This window comes from Emys orbicularis, chromosome 10, assembly GCF_028017835.1.
Source record: "Emys orbicularis isolate rEmyOrb1 chromosome 10, rEmyOrb1.hap1, whole genome shotgun sequence".
Lineage (NCBI taxonomy): Eukaryota > Metazoa > Chordata > Testudines > Emydidae > Emys > Emys orbicularis.
This window is the reverse complement of record NC_088692.1, coordinates 30,950,772-30,976,808: the sequence shown is the minus strand read 5'-3', so window position 1 is coordinate 30,976,808 and position 26,037 is coordinate 30,950,772. Positions and strand designations below refer to the sequence as shown.

The window sequence follows — 26,037 nt, the reverse complement described above, 5'->3', positions numbered from 1 at the left end:
GATAACGGATATTGAAATGGGGAGAGCAGGGAGGGAAGGATGGGAAGGAGCACGGAGTATTAGGCTAGCATGGAGAGAGGTGTTAGGAGGCTGGGGCAAGCGATCAGAGCTGAAATGCAAAGCAGCGTGCTGATGCCACCCCTGGGCAGATGTTTGACCCCTTGCGCAAGGCATTTCCGGTTTTGAGTGCTTGCTCTCTTTAGTCTCTCTCCTTTGAAACTGGCTTGTCATTGTTGGGCTACAAATGTAACCAGTTCCTTTTGTCACTATAAGTGTTCTAATGCTTCCCAACAGCTGCAGTTTTTACTTGCTTTGATTTCTATATCTGCTTTCTTTGCTTTGCTGGCTCTTTCCCCACTCACCCCTCCCCTCTCTGCTCTGCGGCTGGCTCGATGCCCTTCCCCCTTGGCTTCTTCCCCCTTCACTTTAATTATTTTCCTGTGTTTTCTTTTGTGCTGTTTCATTTCTGGCAACATATTGTTCCAGTCCTCTCTCTCTCTTAAAAGCCGTCTGACCTGTCATGTTGAGTGCTTGGAACCTTGAAAGTCAATCAAAAAAGGGAATTTGATGTGGTGTTGCTACTAGAAGGGAAATGTTTAAAAGGCTTCCTTCAAATCAACTCTTCTCATGTTTCAGTCCTTAGTGCTAATGATTTAGGTTTCAATTTGCGCACTTCTACTGCATCCGTTGCTATGCTATCTGGGCTGCATGCACCTGATTAATTAAAAGCATACCTTGATGGAGCAGGAGATTTAAGCTCCACCATACCAGGTCCCATCAGCAAGAGGGGACTTGTGCATGAGCTAGATCTTGCATCGTATTAGGCCCTATCATTGGTATAAGGAGTTCCACATCTGCCCGCACCAAGAATCTCCTGCCCTCCCTGCACCTCTAAGACACAGCTCACAAGAGTTTCCCCTGGAATGCTCATGGTGAGTGGGTCATAGATGGGGAGGTAGGCTCTAAGAGAGCTACACTATAGTGCATGAAGAATCTTAACATTACAACCGAGACCTCAGAGCGGTGATGGAATCAAATGGGGAGCAAGTGGAGAGCTTAGAGCAGTGTTGTGATGGGCATTCTCAGCTCTTCCTTGCTGAAGATGGCTGGTGTGCATTGGACCATCCGTCATTTCCAGTGGCCTGTCAGCTGTTTCCTCTGTGATATAGTAACGTGTTTGAGGGTAGTCGCATTAAACATCTTCACTCCCCACTTAACTACTGTTCCATGGGAAATATATTCATGAAGTCTGACATGAGAATGATTGGACAAGTATGTACAAGAGATATAGTAGATTGTAAAATGGGAGGTGAACTTGTTATGTGATAGAACTAGAAGAGAGAACATTTAATAGTCAGGTAAATCTAAAAAAAAAAAATAGTACATCTCTACCCCTATATAACGCTGTCCTCGGGAGCCAAAAAATCTTACCGCATTATAGGTGAAACCGCGTTATATCGAACTTGCTTTGATCCGCTGGAGTGCGCAGCCCCGCCCCCCGGAGCACTGCTTTACCACGTTATATCCGAATTCATGTTATATCGGGTCGCGTTATATCGGGGTAGAGGTGTATGTTGAACAGGAATATCCCTGAGTCACTATCAGCACTTGGTGCTGTACAAAGTTGTACATTTTCAGTAACACAGCGCTAAATTCCTAGCAATGGCCTCTAGAGGCAGTAGCTCTATGTTCTGGGGGATCAAGGGGTAGGGTAGAGCCGGTCCTGGCTAAGTTTCACCTGGGGATCAGCATGTGTGGTTGATGCTCTGAACTGGTACAAAGGTATTTCCTCTCTCCTCCCTTCTTCTTGCGATATTCCTTTCCCTTTATGGGGCTTATTGTCATAAGGATGTTCTTGTTTTTCCCTCGCTTACAGCTTCACAGCACTGAATGCCAGTAAGGAGAAGAAGAAGAAGAAATATTCTGGTGCTCTGAGTGTCAAAGAGATGCTGAAGAAATTCCAGAAGGAGAAGGAAGCTCAGAAGAAGAGAGATGAGGAGCAGAAGATGGTGACACCCTCACCAGCAGAAGCTCCGACCCCACGGGAAGTGGAGACTATGTCTGATCCTTTGCTATCTCTCTTTGGCCATGCCAGTGAAAGTGACTTGCTTCAGGCTGCCACTGCTATGGACTCCCTGACCGATCTAGACCTGGAGCATCTCTTCAATGAATCTCCAGAAGGGAGTCCTTTCCATGACATGGAAGATGGGAGTGACCCTCTTGGGATGGGCTTGGAACAGGAGTTCAAACAGCCACCTTCCCTCCCAGATGGAGTACCAGCCACACTGGAGAAACGTATCAAAGAACTGACTCAGGTATTGCAGCTAGGTTAGGCATGGGGTGTACTGCCGAGTAGGTGGTGAATGGATTGTGCAGCTGATGGAGGAGGACAAGCCTCTTTTGTTTCATACACAGGTGGGTCTGCAGCTCCACCAGCTGGTGGGTCTCTTTCTGAAGTAGGATTGGCTTCACTTCACATAGTTCCCCCCATTTATGGAAGTGAGGGACTGTGTGTAGAGCCAGGTGTAGTCCAGGTAGGGGTCACCCCAGCTTTTGCTGCACTTCTTCTGCACTCAGTGCTTTGAGATTGTATTAAAATGCTGCTTAGCTGAAGCATACTACGTTCAGTAGCTGGTAAGCATAACCTTTATCCTTGTCTTGGAGAGATAGAGACTTGGTGATCTAATAAGTCAGTTTCATCTCTAATTTCCATGACTGACTTAACCTGAGTGGGCTTATAATAGGAGGCAGTGAAGCTGGAAGCCAAGTTACAGGATAATGGCCTTTAAGTCCAGTGGTGGTGAGAAAAGTGGCACTACATTCAGCCTCCTGTACACTAAAACAAGCAGATGCCAGCAATAAGTTTTAGCTTCTCTTGACATCTTGTAACATTGTAGAATCCATATATCCAGGAATGAGGATTCATTAGCATTGTTAACTCAGCTCCAGTTACAGAATCTTCACCTTGAGATGCACAGAGATGGATGCCTCAGTTAAGGCTTAACTATATCTTAACACACATCAGCCGTGTCTCTCTTACTGGCAGAGAGGTCTGAGCTGGAAAGACAGAACCCAGCTTGACTTTCAGATCCCACTGTTGTGGCACTGACCATTGGGGGAGAAGGGAGAGAGTACTTTTAATTCTAGAAGTCTGTGATATGGAGATTTTGAGAGGCAGTAAACACTGAGCCCCTTGATACTTTAGGGAATTGCATTTTAAAAATCATTTGATATTTCTCTCAGCTAATGTAAGAGCTGTCACGTCATTTGTTTATGGACATGTGGTCATGGTGACATTTCTGTTCTGCTACTAACATTTAAATTTAGACTTCAGGTCCTAACCTCTGCTCTTATCCTAATGTAGAACAATGGGACAGTCACCATCTTAGAGAATGTGCTCTTACATGTCTGTTGAGGTAGTTCCTCTCCATTAGCACGTCCCCCTTAGAAACCTGAACTCTGTAGTGGTGGTGAGCTGTCAGCACTGAGGCATCACAGGATAGAAAGTTCAGCAAGGTGTTGCCACAGCAAAGAGTGGGTGATAAAATGACATGGAACTTTTCATGGATGTAGCCATTTGTTGCTCTTGCTGTTAATGGATAACAGCTGGAACAGATGTCCCTGGAGTGTGTTAGCTAGTGGTGAGTAATACAGTGGCTCCCTTGACACAGAGTTAATTATTACACTACTGCGAGTTTGTGTGATGGTCAGTTACTGTGTGGTTATGGGGGAACATTTCACAGTGTCGTAGAAAAGCAGGGTCGCTGCTGGGATATGTTTCTAGGGGGCAAGAAACAGTTGCACTTTCAAACTTGCATTTCTTAAGCCCCCTTGGTCAGTCTGGATTCTGGAGAACAGACCTTGTTAGCAGTTGAAGGTGGACAAAGGCCACACTTCTGGATGCACACACCCTAAAAGAGGCCAGTTTTCTGCCCATATCAGCAGCTGGGAGCATCCCTCTGTCTAAATGAAGCTTTCAGACATTCTTCTCTCTTTTTGCTCCTTTGAGTTTTTGGTTTTAACCCTCTCCTCCCTGGTAGGATTTTCATAGTGTGGCCTCTCTTTAGAAAAGAATTTTTGTTTTTCGTCTGTGTGGTGGTGTCTATTGGCCATCTGTCTGCTGCTGCTATCAGAGATGGGAATCATGTAGGAATGTAGGACCTCTCCTCGCTCATTCATTCCTTATCAGCCTGGAGCTTGAAGCATCAGTGTAAGGGATTTCAAAGCCATCTCCCCTTGTTAGGACTGGCTAACTGTGTGTGTAAGTCCTGGTTAACCCCAGCCCCTGCTTTCTTGTATACTTCCACTCACCAGCACAGAAATGGTACTAGGCGGCCTCAGTCACAACCTGTAATTTCTTGCTATCCCTCCTCCAGTTGTTTGAATTATTTTTACCATTGTTTCACATTCTTATTGCTCTGATTTTTGAGGTGGGTTTTTGTGTGCAATTTTTGTTACTCAGGAAACTTCCTGTACAGGATTCCTTGGCTGGAACTAACCCTTTTGAATGTGTTGACCTAGCACATTTGGTTGGTCCTCTGTCTTCTGCTAGGAAGTCCTATTGCCTAGTGTCCAGACTGGCCTAGTAGGGACTAGGAGAAACCAAATTAGGGGTAAGTAAGAGGCCCCTCTCCTTCCCAGAGGAAGTCCTTGTCTCATGCTGCATATGCCACCCGAACTGCAAGTGCAGGTCTGACTGCTGCAGCATGAAATAAAGGATTGTGCCCTGAAGCTGTCTTGTGCTGAGGTGCACAAGGGGAAGGCTGCTGTTGAAACATACCAGGTATGCTAGTTGCTAAGGAGTCGTCTGCTTGGCCACAAGGGAGGGAGAGTGCTTCTCTCAATTTCACAGGTGCATTGAAGTGAGAACTATCATTGGCTGTTGAGCTGGAGGGTTTTCTGGGGCAGGGTTGGGAGGGAGGACAGCCTTGAGAAGTGAGGGCAGGACTCCTTATATTGTCTGCTTCTGGCTTGATGGGATCATATTTACAGTCCAGTCATCTTGCCCTTCCTCCAGCCCCACATTTGTGAATTCACACTGTGCCTCATTGAGGCTTGACGGTGGGGAGGGACTCCTCTGTCGCTAGGTGTTTCTGTTGACATTATTAGGCTTACACACAGGAAGCGACAGAGTCCTGTGGCACCTTATAGATTAACAGACGTATAGGAGCATAAGCTTTCGTGGGTGAATACTCACTTCGTCAGATGCAACTGACGAAGTGGGTATTCACCCATGAAAGCTTATGCTCCTATATGTCTGTTAGTCTATAAGGTGCCACAGGACTCTTTGTCGCTTTTTACAGATCCGGACTAACACAGCTACCCCTCTGATACTTGACACAAAAGGAAGGCAAGCTGGGAGCTGCTGAGAAGCTGCCAAGAAATGAGATAGCACGTAGGGCCTGAGTCTCTTCTTTCCTCACTCTTGCCTCAACCGAGAAATTGTACAATTGCTTAGAGTAAAATAAACGAGAATTGTTAAAACTAGAGCTGGACCAGATCTGTGGGATGATAGTCCATCTCCTGGGTGATACAAGGGATCTTGTCTCCAAACAGGCAAGCCAGCGGGTTGAACTCCCCAGACCTCCTGCTCACCAGTAAGAAACTGGAACTGGGCAGGAAGTAGATTTTCCATTTTGCAGGAAATTCTTTTGATTTTCTAAAATATTGTTCCATTCCAAAACAGAACGAAAACAAATAATTTTGAAATTTCCCATGTAACAAAATTCTGGGGGGAAAAAATTGTTTTGATGCAATTGAAAGATTTCATTCTGATAGACTGTAAAATAAAACAATTGAAATGAAAAGTCAGTTTGAAACGGAAAATCCAAGTGTTGCATTCCAAAGAGGTTGAAATGGAATATTTTGAGCTTATCAAAACCACCTTTTTTTTCCAGATTTGTTCTACATTAAATTTTGTCAGAATCAACACATTCTCATGAAACATGTTGCTTTTCTATGAATGACTGGTTGAAGTCTCTGAGAGGAAATGCTAGAGTGCCCCTGGTTTTCCTGGATGGTTATTTAATTATAGACTGTCTGCATTGGGTGTGCGGAGTTGTGTGACAAGAACACAACAAATCTGGGGCTTATGCAGCAGAGGAAGTGGTGCCTTGCCTGGCACGTCGTACGGGCTTGCATTGCTTTCAGTGCTGGTGGGCGCCGCTTGGTCACAGCGTGTCTCCTCTTGTACCCTGGTGCCTCCATCTGGGTTTGTTAATGAGCAGTATTGGTTCCATTTCGCTTCAGTTTCTATAACCCTCCCCTGCTGGCAGGCCCACGTGCGTTGGCAGACATCTTCCAGTGCATCCATTCAAATGAAGGCAGTGGCTGGGTGGCCCAGAAATGCAGGGCTGCACTGGAGTAGTGTTCTTTTCAGATGTTCCTTGGAATGCTGCCCAGCACACTAGTACTCTGCTCTGGAGCACCTCTCAGGAGATCCACATGCTTTCGTTGTAGAGGTGAGAGTAGGCAGTGCTGTAGACGCAGGTCAGAGCAAGGGGGCGAGAACACCCCCTTCCTAAGGCAGAGAGGCCCAGGGCAACTTGGGGGAAAGCAGAGCATATCTTACGTTGGTGTGGTTTACTTGGAGTATTTTCCAGTGAAATAGAGCAAAACTCAGCCTCCATGTGAAGCTAGTGATTGCATCCCAATTGTGAATGTCCCCGTGTAGAGTTAATGACGAAGCTTCAACTAGAGGGGTCCTAGTGCAACTGCTGATTGGCTGGGGTTTTGGGGCAGTCCTTCCAGTTCCTGACAAGTGGGACGAGATCCAAGCTCATTCAGGGAAGTGCATGCCATGCATAGTAGGTGTTACTTCCACTTGGAGTCATGGTATGTAACGGATGCAGAGTCTCCCTGGGATGAAGTTGCTAGTAGAGTTTTATTACCGTATCCCTGAGGCTGCTTTGAAAAACATTACTTGTGACTCTTTGTATCTGTCTGTGAGCTAACAGCTCATATTGTTTACTGTGAACCAGGCTGCCAGAGCTGCAGAAGGAGAAGGCAAACAGAGGTTCTTCACTCAGGATATCAATAACATCATACTGGAGTAAGTACCCTCATCTCTTACCTGCCATTAATGTAGAGGAAGGGGACACAACTCTGGGGAAGGGAGAAAGTTACCAATGGAGTATGTTCTATGTAAATCTAGGGGGAGGAGATCTCCTGGCTCTAGGGTTGAGGGGCATGGGTGGGGAGCCGCCCTGTGTAAGCTCCTCCTAGATGAGTTGGGACTAACCCTGATGTACTCCATAATTGGCCTTAAATTGGAGTATACCAAATATTTTTTTGGGGGGCAGGGGGGGATTAAGAGGTGTGTCCAGTCATCCTGTTTCCACCTCCAGCTGGTGTTTGAGATAAACTGTTGAAATCTGCTGTCCTTGGTCAATTGAATCAAATCCTGATTCTATAACTGGAAATAAAGTGGCCTCTTCTAATTACAATAGCTTTTTTCCATGAGGGCTCTTAGTGGTCATATTCCTTGCCATCCAATCCATAACGGTATAGGGAGTGTCCCCTGGTTAGAAATGGAGCTGGAGCTGCTGGGTTCAATTCCTGGCTATGCCACTGATTTGCTCCGTGACCTGGAGCAATTCCCTTAACCACCATGAATATTAGGTTTACCCATCTGTAAAGTGGAGAGAATACCTACATGCCTTATCCAGCGTAATTTTCTCAAAGTGCTTTGAGACCCTTGGCTGAAGGGTGAAATGTGAAAAGTACTGTATATGCTCGTTCATAAGCCGAATTTTTTTAGTAAAAAAGGGAAGCACCAGAGAACGGGGTCGGCTTATGAACAGGTATAGAGAGGGAGAGGTGGGACACAGCCCCTCCCCCCAACAGAGGGAGCAAGGAGAGGCAGCACAACCAGAAGGGAAGAGGCAGGGCCAGAGTGTCTCCGCTTCTGGCCACGCTGCTCTCCCACAAGCCTCCAAAGCAGCTGCAGCTCTGGGGCTGGCAGGCTGCAGCCGTGCCGCTTGGCCCCGCACCCCAGAGCAGGCTGTGGCTGCGCCACCCGGGCGCTGGAGCAGGCTGCGGCCGTGCCGCCCGGCCCAGCCTGCTGGAACACGCTGCGGCCGCACTGCCCAGTGTGGCCCGCCGGAGCAGGCTGCGGCCGCGCTGCCCAGCCTGCCGGAGCAGCTCCAGCCAGGCCAGAGACATCCTCCCCTGGCCCTCCCCAGATAAGGTGGGAAGGGATAGGATGGGGAGAGTGTAGGGGTTCTCTCTCCTCCCCCTCCCCCCCCCCCCCCCCGCAAAATTTCCCCACCAGTTGCTGTACCGGCCCGTCAGGGTAAGCAGCTGGTGCGCCGGGACACTTTGTTTACTTAGATTTACCTCTGTGCCTGCGGACGCTTGAGGTAAACAAACTATCTCGGCCCACCAGCGGCTTATCCTCATGGCCTGGGAGCCAAAGTGTGCTGACCCCTGAATTATAGGGTTGGCTTATGAGCGGGTCATAAAAATTTTCCATTTTTACTTATCCATCTTGGGGGGGGCGGCGGTTCGGCTTATAAACGAACCGGCTTATGATCAAGTATATGCGGTATGTTATCTCTGGTTTAGGCTGCAGTGTTTCTGTTGTGATCTGTTTTGACTAGGGCACTATGCTCCTTGGGGAATATCTTTTTTGTTTCATTGCCTAAAGCTTCCCTGGTCATCATGGTCCTGACTGCCTTGAAGGACGTATGGAAGAAATGAGACTCTTGACCTATATTGGCTGTAATATGCTTGTTATGTGCTCCATTATGATGGTGGTGTGCATGAATTGAGTGGAAAAGCCTAGACTCTGTGATTCCTGGAGTCAGCTCACCACATCCCTAGTATTATACGACTCTTTCTTCATGTCAGAATATTTGTGTTACTTTGAGGAAACCATGTTGAAGTCACAGTCAATGGTCTGTCTATCCTATTCTTCAGCATAGAGCTGCAGACCCGTGAGCTGAATAGCCAGATCCGATCCGGGGTGTATGCTCACCTGGCCTCCTTCCTTCCTTGCAGCAAAGATACACTGGTCAAGCGTGCCCGCAGGCTTTATCTTTATGAACAGGTGGGTGAACTTAGAAGCACCACAATATCCTTTAATTTGCATTTTTACCATGCTCTGGAGATCAGGAATTTTCTTCTTTATATGAAGCACTATTGTCCTCTGCTGAGCATATAGTAGTCACCATATCTAGTGGTACAGTTACAGCACCGCTATTGTCTCTGAACTATGGGATCTCTTGAATGGAAAGTTCTGTGTGAAACCTCACTGTGTCCTGTCGCTCTCTTCAGGGTGGCCGTCTGAAGGAGCCTCTCCAGAAGCTAAAGGAAGCCATTGGACGGGCGATGCCAGAGCAGATGGCTAAATATCAGGAGGAGTGTCAAGCGCATACCCAGGCCAAGTTTGCTAAGTAAGCTTTTCCTTTTCTTCTCATTATCCATCTGCATCTCTTCTCAGCAGGTTCCCTCCACCTGCAGGTTGCTCTTGTGGCCTTTCACTTCTTTTCAGTCTTTTGTTTGTGTGTTTAAGCCCAGATGGAGAATTGCTGAAGGGCACAAGGGTTGTCAAGCTGTGTCTTTGCCCCTTGTGCAGTGGTCTTGCTGTAGCATCCCTGTTAGAGTACCAGAGGTTAGGGGATTCTGCTGTAGCAGCACCAGATGCTTCAGAGGAAGGTGTGAGAAACCGCCTAATATCTAGTTGTTAGAGATTGTTTTAAAATCTGAAGCATGAGGATTAATATCTTTTCCATAGCTTATGTTAGCATTTTATAACTCTGGATGTTCTTGTTGACCGTGTCCATGCCCAGTCCTTTTCTGAATCATGCAACATTGTAACATCTGTGGCAGCGAGTTCCACAGTTTACTGATTCCATTCTCTTCTCAGGATGCTGGAAGAGGAAAAGGACAAGGAGCAGAGAGACCGGGTTTGCTCTGATGAGGAGGATGATGAAGAGAAGGGAGGGAAGCGGATCATGGGACCTCGGAAGAAATTTCAGTGGAACGATGAAATCAGGTTTGGACAGACTGAGTCTTTGACTGAATCTTTTCCGTTCCAGACCCGTAAGCTTGATGGAGTTGGGAGTACACAGTGTGACTTTGTTTTATCTCTGGCTTTCTGAGTGTGTCTGACCCTAAATAATGAATCCATTCAGAGTCTGCTCAGAGGCTTGGTGTTGCAAACTTTGAGGAGGCCAGTGCAACATTTGTTAGTCTCAGATCCTGTGTGTGTTCTAAAATGCTCCCGCTTCCAGGCATGGTGCTGGCTCTGCAGGAGACAGTAAGGGGCTTCAATGGGTAGATGCCAAGATAGTGGCTAGATGAGAGGTTAGATATTTGATAGTAGGGAGCCTTTCTGGGAAAGAAGGAGCTACACTGAGGACATGAGGTCCTACAGACTCTAAAGTAACCAGATTGCTGGTAATTCTAACTGCTAGAGCTGGTTAGAATCCCAGGTGCTGCATTCTTGAGTCTGGCAAAGAAGATTATGGGTAGGGTGGCATGGTTGAAGGGGAAAATGATAAAGGGCAAAGAGAAAACTGATCAACCCCTCCTTGTCTCTTTGTTCCATAACAAGGGCACAACATTAGATTAAGGGCTGGTTCCTTTAGAACATAAAGGAAACTTCACTTCACACAGCATCTAGTTGCCTTCTAGAACAAACTACTGCAGTTGGCTAGCAAGACAAACAGGCTTAATTTCATGGCAATTAATAACAGCTGAAGTTATGGCAGTGGGTAACCACATCTTCTGCCTCAGGGTATTAAGTTGTAGGAGCTGGGAAGTATCTACTCACTCACCTACTTACCCACTCTGCCCAGTTGGCTGGGTGCATTACTGTGGAGGTGTTGCTCTTCTTTGAAGGATCACTGCTTGGGAACTTCTGGGCTTGGGAGCCTCGATCTGTTCCGTAGTCTGACCCAGAATGGCAAATCCTAATGTGGGGAGACTGATAAAATATTCACTCAGCTCTGAGTAATTGAGTGCACTCTGGGGGAAATTGTTGTGGGTAACCTGGTCTGAAGTCTGCCCATCCCTCAGGGAGCTGCTTTGCCACGTGGTGAAGATTAAACTGGATGGCTACGAGCTGGAGAAGAACAAGGCTCAGTCTCTGGAGGATTACGTGAAGACCTTTCTAGACGCAGAGGTCAAACCCCTCTGGCCGAAGGGCTGGATGCAGTCCAGGTGAGTCAGAGTGAGGCTGTTAACACTTCACGCTCTGTTGTTCCTTATCTCAGAGGATCTTGCAGCATGTCAGACATGAGTGAGGTCTCATGTCTCAGTAGTGTCCCCATCTCCCAGAAGGGAAGAAGCATCAGAATGGTTAAGTGACTCGCCCAAGGTGTGTCAGTGAGTCTGTCCCATAAGTGGGAATTGAACCTGAGCTCTTCACTCTTATTAGCTAGGCTGTGTTTCCTCCTTACACATTCCACTGAGGAAGCCAGCACATGAGTGGGAAGTGGAGTCACTTTGGCGCCACTGTCGGCTGTTGTCTTGCTTTTTTTGCTCAGTAGCTTAAAAGAATGGCAGTGGTAAACCTCTAATATGGGTATTCTTCATCCCTTTGTCTGAAGTGAGTTGGTCTGAAGGGGAAAAGTAGGTCCCAGCTTTTTATAACCATCATGTGAACCATCAGTGATGGGTCTGACTGGACACCTGCATGCCTAGTTACTGCAGTTGTACACAGAAAGGAGGTTCACAAATGTGTGGACATTTGTAACGTACCATTCAGAGAATGTGAGCTGGGAAGTGGGATTAGAAAATGGGTAAGGAGGATTCTGGAGCTTAGAAGGACACTGCTGGATTTGGACACACAACTTGAGGTTTGTAAAACATCAGCTTTTATGTGAGAGTAATAGAAATAGTTCCACTGCTGTGTTCTGAATTCCAAATAAACAAACAGAAAACAATGAACATTTCAATATATAAACAAGCATTTCTTGCACTTAGGAGTAAGGTATCCATTGCAATTTACAACTAAGTGCATGAGAATTTAGATGTGAAATTGACTAGACAGTGACTATGAACAAAAATTGCTTTTCCTGGTTGCCTTCCAAATGCTTAAGCAAAATTCTCTGCTCCTCAGAGCTCACAGGCTAAGGGCAGACAAGCAGGCAGGGGAGAAGCAATGGGAACATTAGGCAAACTGTATACAGTTTATATACAAGACAACTCAATTCACTGTACACAAGAAGGCAGAACTTGGTTAGGCTGCTGGTGTGCTGAGACCTCTGCTTATCATGCGAACCAATATTGTCTCGTTTCCTTGTATTCCCCAGTTTGTCAGCATCCACCCGTTGTTTCCTGTTTAACGTACTTAGAGGGTAAGCCCATTGGGGCAAGGGACTGGCTTTTGCTTCTGTGTTTGTACAGCACCTAGTACAGCACCAGTCCTAGGTGCTATGAAAATACAAATGATGATGATCTTGAAGAGGAGCTTCCATATGGACAGAGTAGAGATTTTGTGGATGAGTTCAGAGACGTGGTGGTACATGCCCAGTGTCTTTTAGGGTCTGAGCTGAGAGAGCGGCAGTTAGTGAAAGTAAGCTGGCATTTTTTTTTAAAGTTTGTTTTAACAACCAAATACATTTAATAACAGAGGAGCAGACATATTAAAAACATAAACCCTGACTGCATGTTTGTAAGCTTTTTACCCAAACATCTAGAGCAGTGGCTTGCAACCTTTCCTGGTTACTGTACCCTTTTCAGGAGTCTGATTTGTCTTGCGTACCCCCACATTACACCTCACTTAAAAACTACTTGCTTACAAAATCAGACATAAAAATACAAGTGTCCCAGCACACTGTTACTGAAAAATTGGTTACATTCTCATTTTTACCATATCATTATAAAATAAATCAATGGGAATATAAATATTGTGTATAGTATATAGAGCAGTAGAAACAAGTCATTGTATGAAATTTTAGTTTGTACTGATTTCACTAGTGATTTTTATGTAGACTGTTGTAAAACTAGGCAAGTATCTAGATGAGTTGATGTACCCCCTGGAAGACCTCTGTGTACCCCTGGTTGAGAACCACTGGCCTAGAGAAGCAGCTTCCATTATCCTTCTGTTAACTGAATTGGTGTTGGTATTGCCACGCCGGTTTGTTTAGCCAATATGAGTAGCAGAGGGCTCGCTGTGAAGTTTTGTAATAATTAATAGACTTGGAGCCTGTGGAGAGAGTAGCCCCCACCCCACCCCAGAGAAGGATTTGAATGGGGAGATTTTGTTGCAGTAGGAGAGGGGCTTCCTGAAAAGAGTTTCCTGCCTCTGGCAGTTTGGCTCACCTCAGCATGCATCATGGTACAATAGAGCTCCATTGTCTCCTGTGATCCCTCTCGTTCTAGTGAGCAGGGCTGGATAGAACTGCTCACTGCTCTCTTTGCTTTTCAGGACTCTGTTCAAGGAGAGCAGGCGTGTGCATGGACACCTGACATCAATCCTGTGAGTATCTTGCACTTGCACTTGGTTATTGTTGTACAGTGTGAGATTGGTTGCTAGCAAATAAAGTTCTCCCCATTCGTTCCTTGCCCCTACGTGAGGCCTCCAGTCTTGCTTGTTCAGCTCTCTCCAGATGCAGCTTGGCTTTGCATGAGCGGAGAGCGTCTCTGGGAAGTAGCATAGTTATTGTTTGCATATGACTTCACCTCCAACAATAGATTCGCTGGCATTTGTTCACCTTGAGATTCCCCCAGATAAGAACTCTAACCTGGGCTGGGCTTTCCTAGAATTTAGTCATTCAACAGAAAGAGCCACTTGTATGCTCTACCCTTGGAGGGAGCATGGATACAGCTTGTGCTTGGTTCCATCAGTATGCAGATGGCACGCTGCTCTAGTGGTCTTCATTAAACATGGACCTTTTCTTATTGCCTGGCTGAAGGAGGGTCTGGGATAAGCATGGTAGCTAGGCTCATTGCAGGCAAGAAGGAGGGATACCAGTTTGCCAGGAGAACCATGTGGAGTCCAGCTGAGGTGGTGCCTGCCCTAGTGACTGAGAGGAAGCTTACTGACAGAGTTTATCTGAGGATGCTTCTGGATCCTTGATTTCTCCTGGCATCCCAGGTAGCATTTGTGGCTGGCTTGAGCACAAATGATTGTGGCAGTTTCTCTCTGCGGCCTCTTATTATAGTTATCTGTTCCTTTGTGACTTCTGGAATGCATTATTGCAGTGCACTTAGTTCAACGCTGAAGCGATAGCTGGTTCAGGACATGCAGGCCAATTGCTTTCAGTGACCAGTGCTCCATCAACACTTTTGCATCCTCCCCCACCTTCCTTGTGTTCCTGGATGGAAGTCAGGACTTTCTAAAGCAATAGCAAACCTCATGTGGTTTGAATCTTAGCAACCTGAGAAGCAGCCTCTCCTCCTGTGAATCTCAGTGGAGATCAGTTGGTGCGCTCCCACTAACAGTCCCCAGTGCACTCCTTAATTGGATTGTTCTCCAGGGAAGTTCATATGTCTTTTGTCTCTCTCCAAACAGGGCGAAGAAGAAAGTTATGGCTCCTCCAAAAGTGAAGGTGAAAGTGAGTTTTGTTGTCTCCCTGCCTCTCAGTGACTGTACTTACCCGTCTTAGGATGGGGAGGGACAATGTTGCTTATGATGTGCGCTAAGCTGTCCCCATATCAGGTTGTTATATCAGAGAGGGAGATGCTTCTTAGTCTCCACAGGTCAGATACTGTCTGTGAGAATGTATGGGGTGCAGGTAAACTCCAGCTGGTTCCAGGGCATTTGGATACGAACATGATTGTATACGAAGCAGAGATGTAGCAAGCTCTGCAAAGGCTACATTAATAGAACAGGTGTAAAAGATCTTGCTTTAGAACCACCATGGAACACAAATATACAAACTCACTACGTTTCCCCTGTAACGCTCTTCTCTGAGGAAGTGAAGTATTCAGCAGTGCTCATAGCATGAGAGGAATTGAGTATGTTTGTTTAGCTGAAACAGGGCAAAGCCTCCACCATCCATCTAGATTCCCCCGAGTCTGTAGGCCCCCAAAGTCTGTAGACTTGTCTTACATTTTAACAGGACTCCTCAATTCCTTGTCTCCACTGAAATCCAGCAGTCATCAAATCTCTTGCCAGTAGTTACCTCTGGCTATACTTAGAATAGGAGATACCAGCAGTAATGGCAAAGGCAGTTTCTTTACCCCACGGGAGGCTCCTCAATGGGGTATTTCCAACCCAGCTGAGAGCAGAAAGGAACTGGAAATAAAGTCTGTTCTGGCAAAAGTTCCCTTCTAGCTTTGTCTGGTGTCTGCGTGGGGTGGTTGTTCTCTGGGTTGGTGCTCACATGGGTAGTTTGCAGCAGGGCTATGTGAGTAATTTGAACATATTGTGCAAGTGAAAAAAAGAGCAACCAGCTGCAGCACTGTACAGCTGCAATTGTTGCTCACGGGATCGGCGGGCAAGGCAAGTTCCTGAGCTGTGCCTTCTCCAACTTCTGCCACCTGAATGAATGGAATAGGCAGCCTGCAAAGCTGACTTTCATTCATTTTCACCAGTAAACTCTGTCTAGCCGGGTGTCTCACTCCTTGTAATTTTCTTGCAGGAATCCTCCAGTAAGCCAGATAAGAAGACGCTGGTTTCTGTTCCACTGATCCACTCAAGTGGCCCGGTTTCTCTGCCTTCTGAGCCACAGGGAGTGGCCATTGGCATCAGCTCCCAGACCAGAGAGCTCTTGTGTCTCAGCGTTGCCCAAGCATCTAGCAGCGCTACCACCCTTGCTGCCTTTAGCATGGACGACTCCCTGGATGAGGACTTAATTCGTAACCCAACCTCTTCCCTGGAAGCCGTGTCCAAGGAATTGGCTGTGCTTAACAGCCGAGCCTGTGGGAGCCCTGATTTCACTCTCCCTGGACCCCCAAAGCCTCCTTCAGAGAAGATCACGAGTCTTGCAACTTCAGAGGAGAAGCGGAACTTTCCTAAGTCCAGCTCTTCTCCTACCCCACCCCCTGCTGGCTCTCTACAATCACCTCTCAATTTCCTGGCCGAACAGGCCCTGGCTTTGGGCCAGTCCTCTCAAGACAAAAAGGCAGAGAGTTCTGGTTACAAAGAGCTGCCCTGCCAAGTGTCCCCCAGTAAAATCCTCCCCGATGCGCACCAGTCCAAACAGAAGCACCACAGCCTGCAGCGAACGAGTCACGGGCCCCAGACGTCCACCCCCTTGCCAGTTGCCCAAGTGAAAGTCTTTCACTCAAGCAGCCAGCAGCAGAAAAGCTTCACGTCCCCAGCTCCGTTTGTCAAACTGCAGAGCCCCAAGTCTGTCTCCCCTGTGCCCCCGCGTTCCCTCCTCCAGCCGGTCAAGCCATCGACCAAAGCTCAGGGCTTCCATTCCTCGGTCTCATCTGCAGGCAGCACACCAGCTTCTAGCAGCTCCCACAAGAGCCCTGGCTCCTCAACAGCATCTCTAAACTACACAGGAAAGCACTCCACCAGCTCCAGCTCTTCAGGGCAGTCCTACAAATCTCCCTTCATTTCCAGCTCCCTCTCCAAGCATGGGGCTTCTTCCAGCAGCTCCACATCAGCAGTGTCTGCACACCAGAGCTCCTCGGGGGGCTTGCTGTCGGGTGTACAGACTCCCTCCCCAGGGCAGGCTTCCAGCCGGTCCTCCCCAAGCTCCATGGTCAAAAAAACCCCAGTCTCCCAGAAGCTGACTCTAGTAGCGCCACCTGGTGGTCCAAATGGAGATTCTGGTGGAGGGACCCAGGGGGTAGCCAAGTTACTAACCTCCTCCATAAAGCCAGCTGTGGTTAGTAGCACCACATCTTCTACCTCTGTGCCGGTAAGTATGTTGCTGGGACAGCCCAACCTAATGTCATTGTGTCGAGCAATGTCTTGCTAAGATCTGCCTTAAAGTGAAAGCTTCAAAAGAATTTCAGTTGTTTCTTGAAGTTTATTTATTTGTGTTACTGTAGCATCTAGGAATCTTTATATGAAAAGGTGTCAGTGATGTGGCCCTCAGGCCAATGTACTAGTCTTCATGTGGCCCTCGTGATTTGAGATCCCTGTGCTAGACGCTGTACAAACACTGAACAAAGACAGTCCTGCCCCAAGCTGTCGGTTTAGATTCAGGACAGTGTGTACTTAGATTCCATGGTCGTGGGATTTGCTGCAGAATCCACCCTTTGCCACAAATTTGGTGCTTCAGAATCCAAGCTTTCATTTTTATTTAAAAAGAACCAAAGTTTTTAGCCCATTATGGGTTATGAAGAAAACCTTCTGAACTGTGACTTGAGTGTAATCTGTGCAGTGCCTGAATTTGCAGGCAGCCTGAAACAATAGCTCAAAGAAATGTTTGTGTACGCAGCCCCATTCAGCTCAATAGGATGTAAACTCTGAAATCCATCGAGACAAATTTCCAGGGATAAAAATTGTGATTTAAAAAAAAAAAAAAAAATCAGCATTATAGGAGAGAAATCAGATTTCTCATTTTCATATTGCTGATTCTTTACTTTCTTCCCATTTTATAGTTTTAAATCGTCAAAGTATACTTGCTTCTTTAACTTCCTAACTCTTAGATTTTCAGGCTTTACATAGAAGGTTTTTTACTAATTAGTTTCACACTACAGAAGCTTGTCTGTGCCAAAAAAGGCAAGTCCAGGCCTTCATTAAGATTCTTACTGTGAGAACAAAACCAACACAAAATGGATAAAACAAATTGTGCATGCTAGATTTGCAAACATCACCACTTTCCAATAGATTAAACTTGTACGAGTCAAGAAAGTTGTAATGCTTCAAGCAGACGATAAGTCTTCCACTAGGGTTTGCAGTTTAAAGTCAAATGGGAGTGGTGCTAATAAATCATCCAGTTGCTTTTCAAAAGACCACCCATAGGTGTTTAAATATGAGCTTAGGAGCCTAACTTTAGGTATCTATTTCTAAAGACGGCGTGTGTGTATATAAAAAAACACGAGTTTTTAATGCATTTAAAGTCTGAATAACATTGAGCCAAGCTTTGTTTTGAAGTATCAAAGATTCTATGCCACCGAGGCCAGTTCTATACTACAAATTTCTGCTGGCACAGCTCTGTTGGCCAGGGATCACACCCCTTCACACCCTGACTGACATAGGTGTGGTGGCAAAAGTCCCCAGTGTAGACAGTTACACGAGTAAAACCGTTCTTTTTCTGATGTAGCTTATTTTGTTCAGGGGGCCTGGAATAAGCTATGCCAGGAAAAGCATAGTATTGCCAATATAAATTGCATCCACACTTGTCTGGCAAAGCCCTAACAGTATACAAATATAGTTCTACTGGCAAAACATTTGTAGAGTAGGTCTAAGAGAATTTTTTTAATAAAAATGCAATTTTAGCCCTTAATACTGCAAATACATATGCACATGCTTAACTTTAAGCATGTAGGTAGTTTCATTGAAATCAGTGGGATTACTCGTGAGTAAATTTACCTCCCTGCTTAAGTGTTTGCAGGAGCAGGGTCTTAATTTTCATGATTTTGTTTTTTGCCTTTAGCAGTTTTATAAAATTCAAACAAGGTACCTGCACCATAGTGGCATTTAAACATGACAGCATTTATAATTGAATTCCGTATCCATTTTAATCTAAAGTTGCAATAGAACAAATTTAGTTTTCCAGACTTCAACCTGATTGAAATCCTCCCACCCTAGAGATTTCAGTATTAACACTTGTTTCACTGCTGATCGATAACTGGACACTGAAATGTGTTTGTTCCACAAACTCAAGCTGCCTCCCACCCCTTCCCAGGGGCTAAAATCCTCTAGTTGTCTCCTACCCAGCTACCACAACCTCCTGCTTCTCCTTGACCACTTCCAGAATCCAGTTCAGCCTGTTCTGTGCAGAATTCTGCGGCATACTGAAAATTCAGGGACTGTGCAAAATAAACCCACTGTAGGATCTCACTAAATAAGCCTGGAGCTACTTCTCATATTTACTACTTGTGTTTAATGCAATGAACCCCGCGGTTTTCACCCCCAGAAGAAAGCTTATCAATTCTAGATGCCTTCATATAACAATTGACTGTCAAGTCAGCCATTCATATCTACTCTTTTTTCATAACACAAGAAGGGGATGGGCTGAGAGAGGGTCACCACACAATTAAAAGGGAGCACATTTTAAATGGACTGAACAATTTGTGTGTTTGCCGTTTCTAATCAAGCTGTAGAGCTCTATGCCGTGCATGTTACTCAGACCAAGAGCTTAGAGAGGTAGAAGTAGGCATGTGACTGAAGAATATTTTCAGTTACACTGGTAGGATAAGGATACAAGTTTATTGGAAATGAGCCCTTATGCTTCAGGACATAAGCCAAGGGTTAGTAAGAAACTTCCCATGTGGCAATGTTCATGCATGACAACCCATCATGGAAGTGTTATACCTTCTTCTGAAGGAGCCATTCACGGCTGCAGACAGGATTCCAGACTAGATGGACCACTGGTCTGGGCCAGTGTGGTGGTGGTTCTGTTCCCAGAAACAGAACATCTGGACATTGGATTGTTTGCATTATGGAGCTGGTCTTCTGGTATCTGGCAGGCAGGTGTATGGGGGAGGAGGCTTTGGGCATGGGGGAGGGGGGTCAGAGCTCTCTTCATCCAATGGGAAGGCTGATGAGGTGCCATTGTGTTTCCATTTTGACTAACTTTTGCTGTTTCATTCCCAGAAAGGAACTAGTGGAGCTGTGCTGCTAACCAGCTCTCCTCCCTTAAGTGTACTGTCTCCATCCTACAAGTCCAGCAGTCCAAAGCTGCCGGGTGCCCTGAGCTCCACCCCGCTGGGGATTATCTCTCCCATCCATTCCTTCCCTCTTCACGTCATCTCCTTCAGCTCAGACTCCTCCCCCAAAGCAGGAGTATCCAAGGATGCAATTGTCACGGGACCTGCCCCTGGAACTTTCCACCATGGCCTCAGCCACAGTGAGTGCTTTCCCCTGTGTGTGTTTCTCATGCCTGTGCTGTAGAATTGCAAGGCCACCAGGACTGTACTTTGTTAGACCGTTGCATATGAGCCCATCTCTCATGTTGTTGCTTTGTGCTTGTAGTTCATGCGTTTGCGTCTTAAGCCAGTGGTTTTGGAGGCCCTCAGGCATGTACCTATAGCTACCCCAGAAGTCCCAGCCATCCCTGTCTTCCATTGTTCAGCAGAACTAGTACTGGAGGCGAAGCTACAGGCTCTAACTGCTGCAGCTCCTCTGCTTGTTTCCGTCCTCAATGTGCATTTGTTCTTCTTCTTTTTTTTTTTCCCCCCTTCCTTTCTTTGTTTTTCTCTCTAGGTCTTCTGGCTGGCTTGCACTCCAGCCCGCACCATGCAGCACCACTCCCACACTCTGCCCTGTCCACCCATTTACCGCAGAGTTTGCCAGGTAACTTGTCAGATAGTCTTGTTTGTCTTGTGCCTTGTGAGTCATCTTCCGCCTTGATGGATGCCTCATCTTGGGGTGAAAGCTCCACCGCCTTCAATGTTGTCTTTACTGGTGTAGTCTCTGCTGATGCTTCATTTCACCAGCACATGAGGTTTAGGGTCCTTAACATCCTTTGCGTTTGCTGACTAGATGGTAGAAAGCTTCCATTCCGGAAAGACAGAACCCTCCCCCCAGATGCATTTTGGGATTTCTGAGTGTCTCAAGTGGTTTGGCTCTGTTCTTGGTGCATGGTAAAGGGCCATGCTGCCAGGGTTAAGAGGTTTATGTGGTTTTGCATAACTTGCCAGTATTGTCTAGGATTAAATGTGCTAGTTGCATAGAAAATTGTCACCTGTTACCTAGATAAAGGGCGTTGCACTATCTCCAGGAGAAAATACTGCTCCCATGCATAATAACATGCTAGTTAGCTGCCTCTCCTTCAGCAACCTAGTGTTGGTCACATGACCTTTTTGTGAGTACATTCATTGTGACCCCAGCTGGATACCTTTAGAACCAGCACAGACCATGGGAGATCTGTAAGAAGCAGGTGACTTTCCTTCTCTTGCATGGTGTCAAGTATCGGAGGGGTAGCTGTATTAGTCTGTATCCACAAAAACGAGGAGGAGTCCGGTGGCACCTTAAAGACTAACAGATGCATGTGCATCTGAGGAAGTGGTTTTTTATCCACAAAAGCTTATGCCCAAATAAATCTGTTAGTCTTTAAGGTGCCACCGGACTCCTTGTTGTTTCCTTCTCTGTCGGTTTCTAATTAGAACAATAGCTGCTGTGACTTGTGTGGCACATGGCAAAGCCACATAAAGGCAGTAGCATTTTATGGGTCTGGGAGCAGGGGGGAACAGGGACACAGTTGGTGTTCATAAAATCAAGATCCAAGTGTAGAGTGCTGTGCAAACTTCCCCGGGCAACACTGCAAGTGCAGCTCAGTCCTGATGAATGGCTGTTCCTGCTTTCTTAATCTTGGACAATACACCACGTAGCTCTATTAATGCAATTCAGTCCTGAAGTACAGTACTTCCTGCTGCTGTGTTTCATGCTTGAGCAACGTGCCACGTATGGGGATGAGTGAGGCAACTTATTTTTGGTGTGGCAAGGCCACTGGGGGTGGGTGACCCTCTAGTTAATCTAGCCTTGTAACATAGCTTAGTATTGTGTGATCTATCATCAAGGAATGTGTTCCTCTGCTGAGCAAAGGATATGGGCACTGTGCATTCATGAGAACCCACATCAATCCTCTTCCCCACTCCATCACCCAAGTCCTGGCTGAGATACCGTTTCTCTCCAGTCAATACGCAATAGAGAATAGACATGGAGGAGCAGAGAACAGGGCCCATCTGCAGTGACTAGGTGGGTGAAATCAGTAAGCTGTATCCGTGATGTAGATAATGGAGGAGACAAAAACCTTTTGCTTTATGTTGCGATGATAAAACGACATCCTCTAGGGAGCATTGTTTTTTAATTAACCCAGGTCTTACAAAATGTATTCTGTGTATTGCTAAGCAGAAATCTCCTCTCTATTGGAGGAAAATTGGTGACTTGATCATGGTCTTACAAGTACCTACATGAGGAGAAGATTTCTGATGGTAGATAGCTCTTTAACAGAAAGGCCTAATGAGATCCAGTGGCCAGAAGCTGAAACGACACACTTTCAGACTAGCAATAGGGGGCACACGTTTTAACTGTGAGGAGTTAACCACTGGAACAATTTACCTAGGGATATGATGGATTCTTTATCACCTGGTGTCTTTAAATAAACATATATACTCTAGCTCAACCAGAAGTTATGGTCTTGATGCAGAAATCTTTCGGTAAAATTCTATTACCTGTGTTATGCAGGAGGTCAGACTAGATGATCATAAGGGTTCCTTCAGGCCTTAAAATCTATGAATCTGTGTGGTGGAATAAACTATGACTGACTATGGAAATAAATCTCCTTTCTGTTGGAGAGGAACACCACCTAAGATTGTGTTTCAGGGTAATGCAGATGTAGCCATCTGAAAACTGTATAGCCTGCAGTGTGTTGGGATGTCTCTGCCAGTGCTGGGAATTGATGGTATCTTAAATTAAAGTATGTGTAACTAACAGCTGTCCAAAAGCATCTGAGCAAGTGGCATGCAGTGTGTGTTTGCCATGCTGTCATCAATTTGCTTGTTGGTGGACATGCACATGTATTTCTCTCCCAGTGGTGGTTCTAACTTTACTTGTCTCTTGTTTTGAAAGAATCTGTGTCATGAGTCCGCTCTAGAACCAGCAAAACCCTCTTTGCCTTGGAGTGGCTAGTACAGGGTAAACTGTTAGTCCCCCATGCCCATTACCACTTCTGCCAAGCTATGCATTTCAAATACACCAGTTCACGCGTTATAGTTTGATGCTAGTGTAATTGCGATTGGAAACTTTCTGCTTTCTTCAACTCTCTGGCTCTCTTGTCACTTCTCCTCTGCGATGCCCCTTTTCCTTGATCTACTTCCTCCTACTGTTCTTCTCCCCTACTACTGGTGGTGCAGTGAGTTTCTTTGGGTCCTATTTGAACTCTCAGTAACTACAATTTCCTGGTTGTCTGGGTAATCAGTAAAATCATGTATTTGTTAGCAAGTGCCCTTATCCATGGCTAGTTTGGACTGATGAGAGAATAGCTTGCTAGATTAGCTGGCCAATAGCTCCCTCCTCCTAGCTACCTGCATCTATGGCCCTTGGTGATGCTTATGCTGGAAGTCCATAGAAGAGGTCTACTGCTTCCAGAGACCATGTAATATACAAGCACAGTGAAGACCACTCCCAGTTACCACATGTCCATGAAAATCTCTATCTTTCCCCAGTATCTTCTAGTCTGAATCCTTGGTGATGCAATAGCTTTTACATGCAATGGTATCTTGGTGCCTCCCAGCTGTGCACAGAATCCTAGTGCTGACACTGAAACCTCTTCCTTTTTTTTTCATTCTCTTTTCAGATGCGTCGCAGCTTCATGGCAAAGGGTCCAACGTGCAGCAGCGAAAATTGTGACGTCTGCAAGAAGGGAAGCTAATGCAAGCCCAGGACAAACCAAGAGGAGTCAGCTGTGAAGACTGGATGCAGATGGCCTGCTTTCCACCTGCTCTTTGTTTTCTTTTCCTGACATCAGCTGGAGAAACTGAGTTGAGTGAAGAGCTCATTGGCACTTTTGGTCAGTGGCATCCAGAGAGGAGCTCTGCAGGAAGCAAGCCACCTTGCGCCACACCCTGGTGAGAGAAGCACTTACGGCACTGTTTCACTGCTGCCGGTCCTCACTGGCAAGCGCTAGAACTTGTGGGGCAACACTGGTGGGGCGTCTTTCTTTCAAAAAGTCAAGCGCCTTGGTGGCTTTCCCCCCACCTGTGTCTAAATCTGCCAAGTACCTCTGAGTTCAGTTACCTCCTTGGTTCCCCAGGAGAGTACATGAAAGGTGCTTATTCCTGCTTTGGATTTACTTGGATAACTCAAGCACTGCTAGTGCTTTTCAAAGACATTGACTCTGTTCTAATTTTTCAATTGTACTATAAAGCAGTGCTCAAGTTAGTTGGAGGACTTAGCACTTCCTTTATGGTGACTATCATGAATCGCCTGATATTCCCCTCTGGAGGAGACTGAAGACTCTTAGAGAGACATTTCTAGATGCACTCACGGACACTGAAATGATTCTACGTTTGTATTTCCTCTCAAGGGATTTTTTTTTTTTTTTTGTGCTCAGTTTTATCATTACCTTTGAATGCATTGGATCGATTGGAACACTTCTCAGCATGTCACATGTATAGGAAGACATAATTCCAGTGCCTTTTATGGTGGAGCAAGAATGGACTAATAACATCCATTACGGCCCTTTTTTGTGTGTGCGCCTCAGTTCTTTTTTTAATCACTCTATATTTAAAATGTATTCTGTTTTTATTTAATAGAGCTTTTTATGGTTGCACATCAAAAGCTGCACTGTCTGAACTTAAATGGTGACTTGGTTACGTTAAATCCAGTACCAAATCCAGCAAGAGCACCAGTTCTTATCTGAGTTTGTGCAAGTGGGTTCCAGACCCTCCCCTAAAGCCATTCTTTACTAGGGTCTTCAATAATGATCTCTCTGGTGATCTAGATTAACAAAAGTCACTGATAATCCAGTGAATATTGCTCCCTTTGATGACTTCTGCACTAAAATCATTTACTTGTCAGAGCTGCAGCAATGGGGATCTACTAGGATCTGAGTGTATATTTTTAGCTTTAGCCCTGTAAGCTGATTTCAGTCTGTCTGCATGTCCCCTTTGATATGCCTGCATAGATTGAGGGGGCAGACTGCGGTTCTCAGATCGTAAACCCCATTGACTTGTGGTGGTGTTGTGATCTCCCTTCTTTCAGGTCAGTTTTTAACCAGGTCTAATTTATCTGGACTTCATAGTCATTGGTATTTCAAGTGAAAGCTTGCAGAATTCCTTCCTGTGCTTTGGGAAGGATACTGAAATCAAGTAGGCCAGCCAATAGTAGCTCTAGTTTTCTCTGTTTTTAGTAAGACCCAAGACACACGTTTGGAAGTGGAACTGATAAAGGACTTCTCAAGATCACTTCACTGTTCATATTTTTCTTTAAAAATGCAGCTCAGAATTCAAATTTGTTTACAAAAAAATAAAATATTTCTAAGTTGTAGCAAAAGAGCCAAAGACAGAATTTGCATTACTAAGATAGAGTACAGCAGTTATCGATGGACTCTGAGCAGTGGATGTCGCATGGTTCCCATTTAGGACCTAATCCTGAAAGGTACCAAGCCCCTTCAACTTCCACTGAAGCCAGTGGCAGCTGAAAGGGCATTGAAACACCTGGCAGGATCTCAGCCCTTAATGAGCAACCCAAGGTACTGGTTCCACTCCCTCTCTTTGCTTTCACTTTGGTGTTTCTGCTGGGATGCACATTCGCGTGTGGCAGCTGGAGCGGAATGCCCTTGTTTTAGGAATTTAGCGAAGCCTTTGCCTCAGGGAAATGTTTATTCGGTGGAAATTCTGTGGGATTTTTTTTTCTTTACATGCTGTAATGAACGAGTGAATGAATTAAACCGCCGTGGCAAGGCAGAAATACGGAATGAGATCACAAGCCCTGGGGAGCAGAGCATCTGGGATCTCTGTCTTGACTAGGCAACGTTAGCTGTTTTCTTTACGGTGGGGGGCGAGCCTCCCACCAGCACTTACTTAGTACGGCAGTTTCTGTTGTGTGTAAGAGCTGCGATTTACTTTATTTTTGTTGTGAGTGTTGGGACTGTCTCGAGGATAATGATGGGGGTGGTGTGAAAACTGTCGATCTTGTACAGAGGAACTGAATAAACTGTTTCAAAGTTTCCAAAATGCTCTTTTCGGTCTCTTCACTTCCAATGTAATTTGACTGGAAGATCATCTTCGTAACTGTATTGCTGCCTCTAACCACTCATTGGTGACTAATTATTAGTATGCATTTTGGCCGATGCTTTGTAAATGACCAAGTCCTTTTAAAATACGTCTGTAACTCTTAAATTGCCATTGTAGTAGAATGACATCTTCTTACTCAACAGACCTATTCCTGTGTGTGTTACATCTGCTGGGAGGGACCATCCTTTTAGCTTAATAACGGTGACCTAAGGCCCAATCTAGCTCCTGTCACTGTCAAAACTCTCTTATTGACTTCAGTGGGAGCAGGGTTGGGTG

At 45.8% G+C, this 26,037-nt stretch overlaps 2 protein-coding genes across 5 annotated transcripts in view; one reads left to right on the top strand and one right to left on the bottom strand.

Annotated features, from left to right (window-relative positions):
* Positions 1–25,701, top strand: part of UBN1 (ubinuclein 1) — a 34,824-nt gene extending 9,123 nt beyond the window's left edge. For 3 of the 4 annotated variants that reach the window (XM_065411539.1, XM_065411541.1, XM_065411538.1), the window contains 12 exons: positions 1,877–2,315; positions 6,981–7,051; positions 8,920–9,049; positions 9,277–9,395; positions 9,869–9,997; positions 11,023–11,166; positions 13,379–13,429; positions 14,465–14,507; positions 15,537–16,769; positions 19,619–19,871; positions 20,228–20,317; positions 23,322–25,701. In XM_065411539.1, the coding sequence (XP_065267611.1) occupies positions 1,877–2,315; positions 6,981–7,051; positions 8,920–9,049; positions 9,277–9,395; positions 9,869–9,997; positions 11,023–11,166; positions 13,379–13,429; positions 14,465–14,507; positions 15,537–16,769; positions 19,619–19,871; positions 20,228–20,317; positions 23,322–23,374 (2,755 nt within the window). In that variant the 3' untranslated portion in view covers positions 23,375–25,701. The remainder of the gene's footprint in view (positions 1–1,876; positions 2,316–6,980; positions 7,052–8,919; positions 9,050–9,276; positions 9,396–9,868; positions 9,998–11,022; positions 11,167–13,378; positions 13,430–14,464; positions 14,508–15,536; positions 16,770–19,618; positions 19,872–20,227; positions 20,318–23,321) is intronic. The other variant, XM_065411540.1, reaches the window with a different exon arrangement.
* Positions 1–26,037, bottom strand: part of ROGDI (rogdi atypical leucine zipper) — a 177,691-nt gene that overhangs the window by 91,393 nt on the left and 60,261 nt on the right. The window lies entirely within an intron of this gene.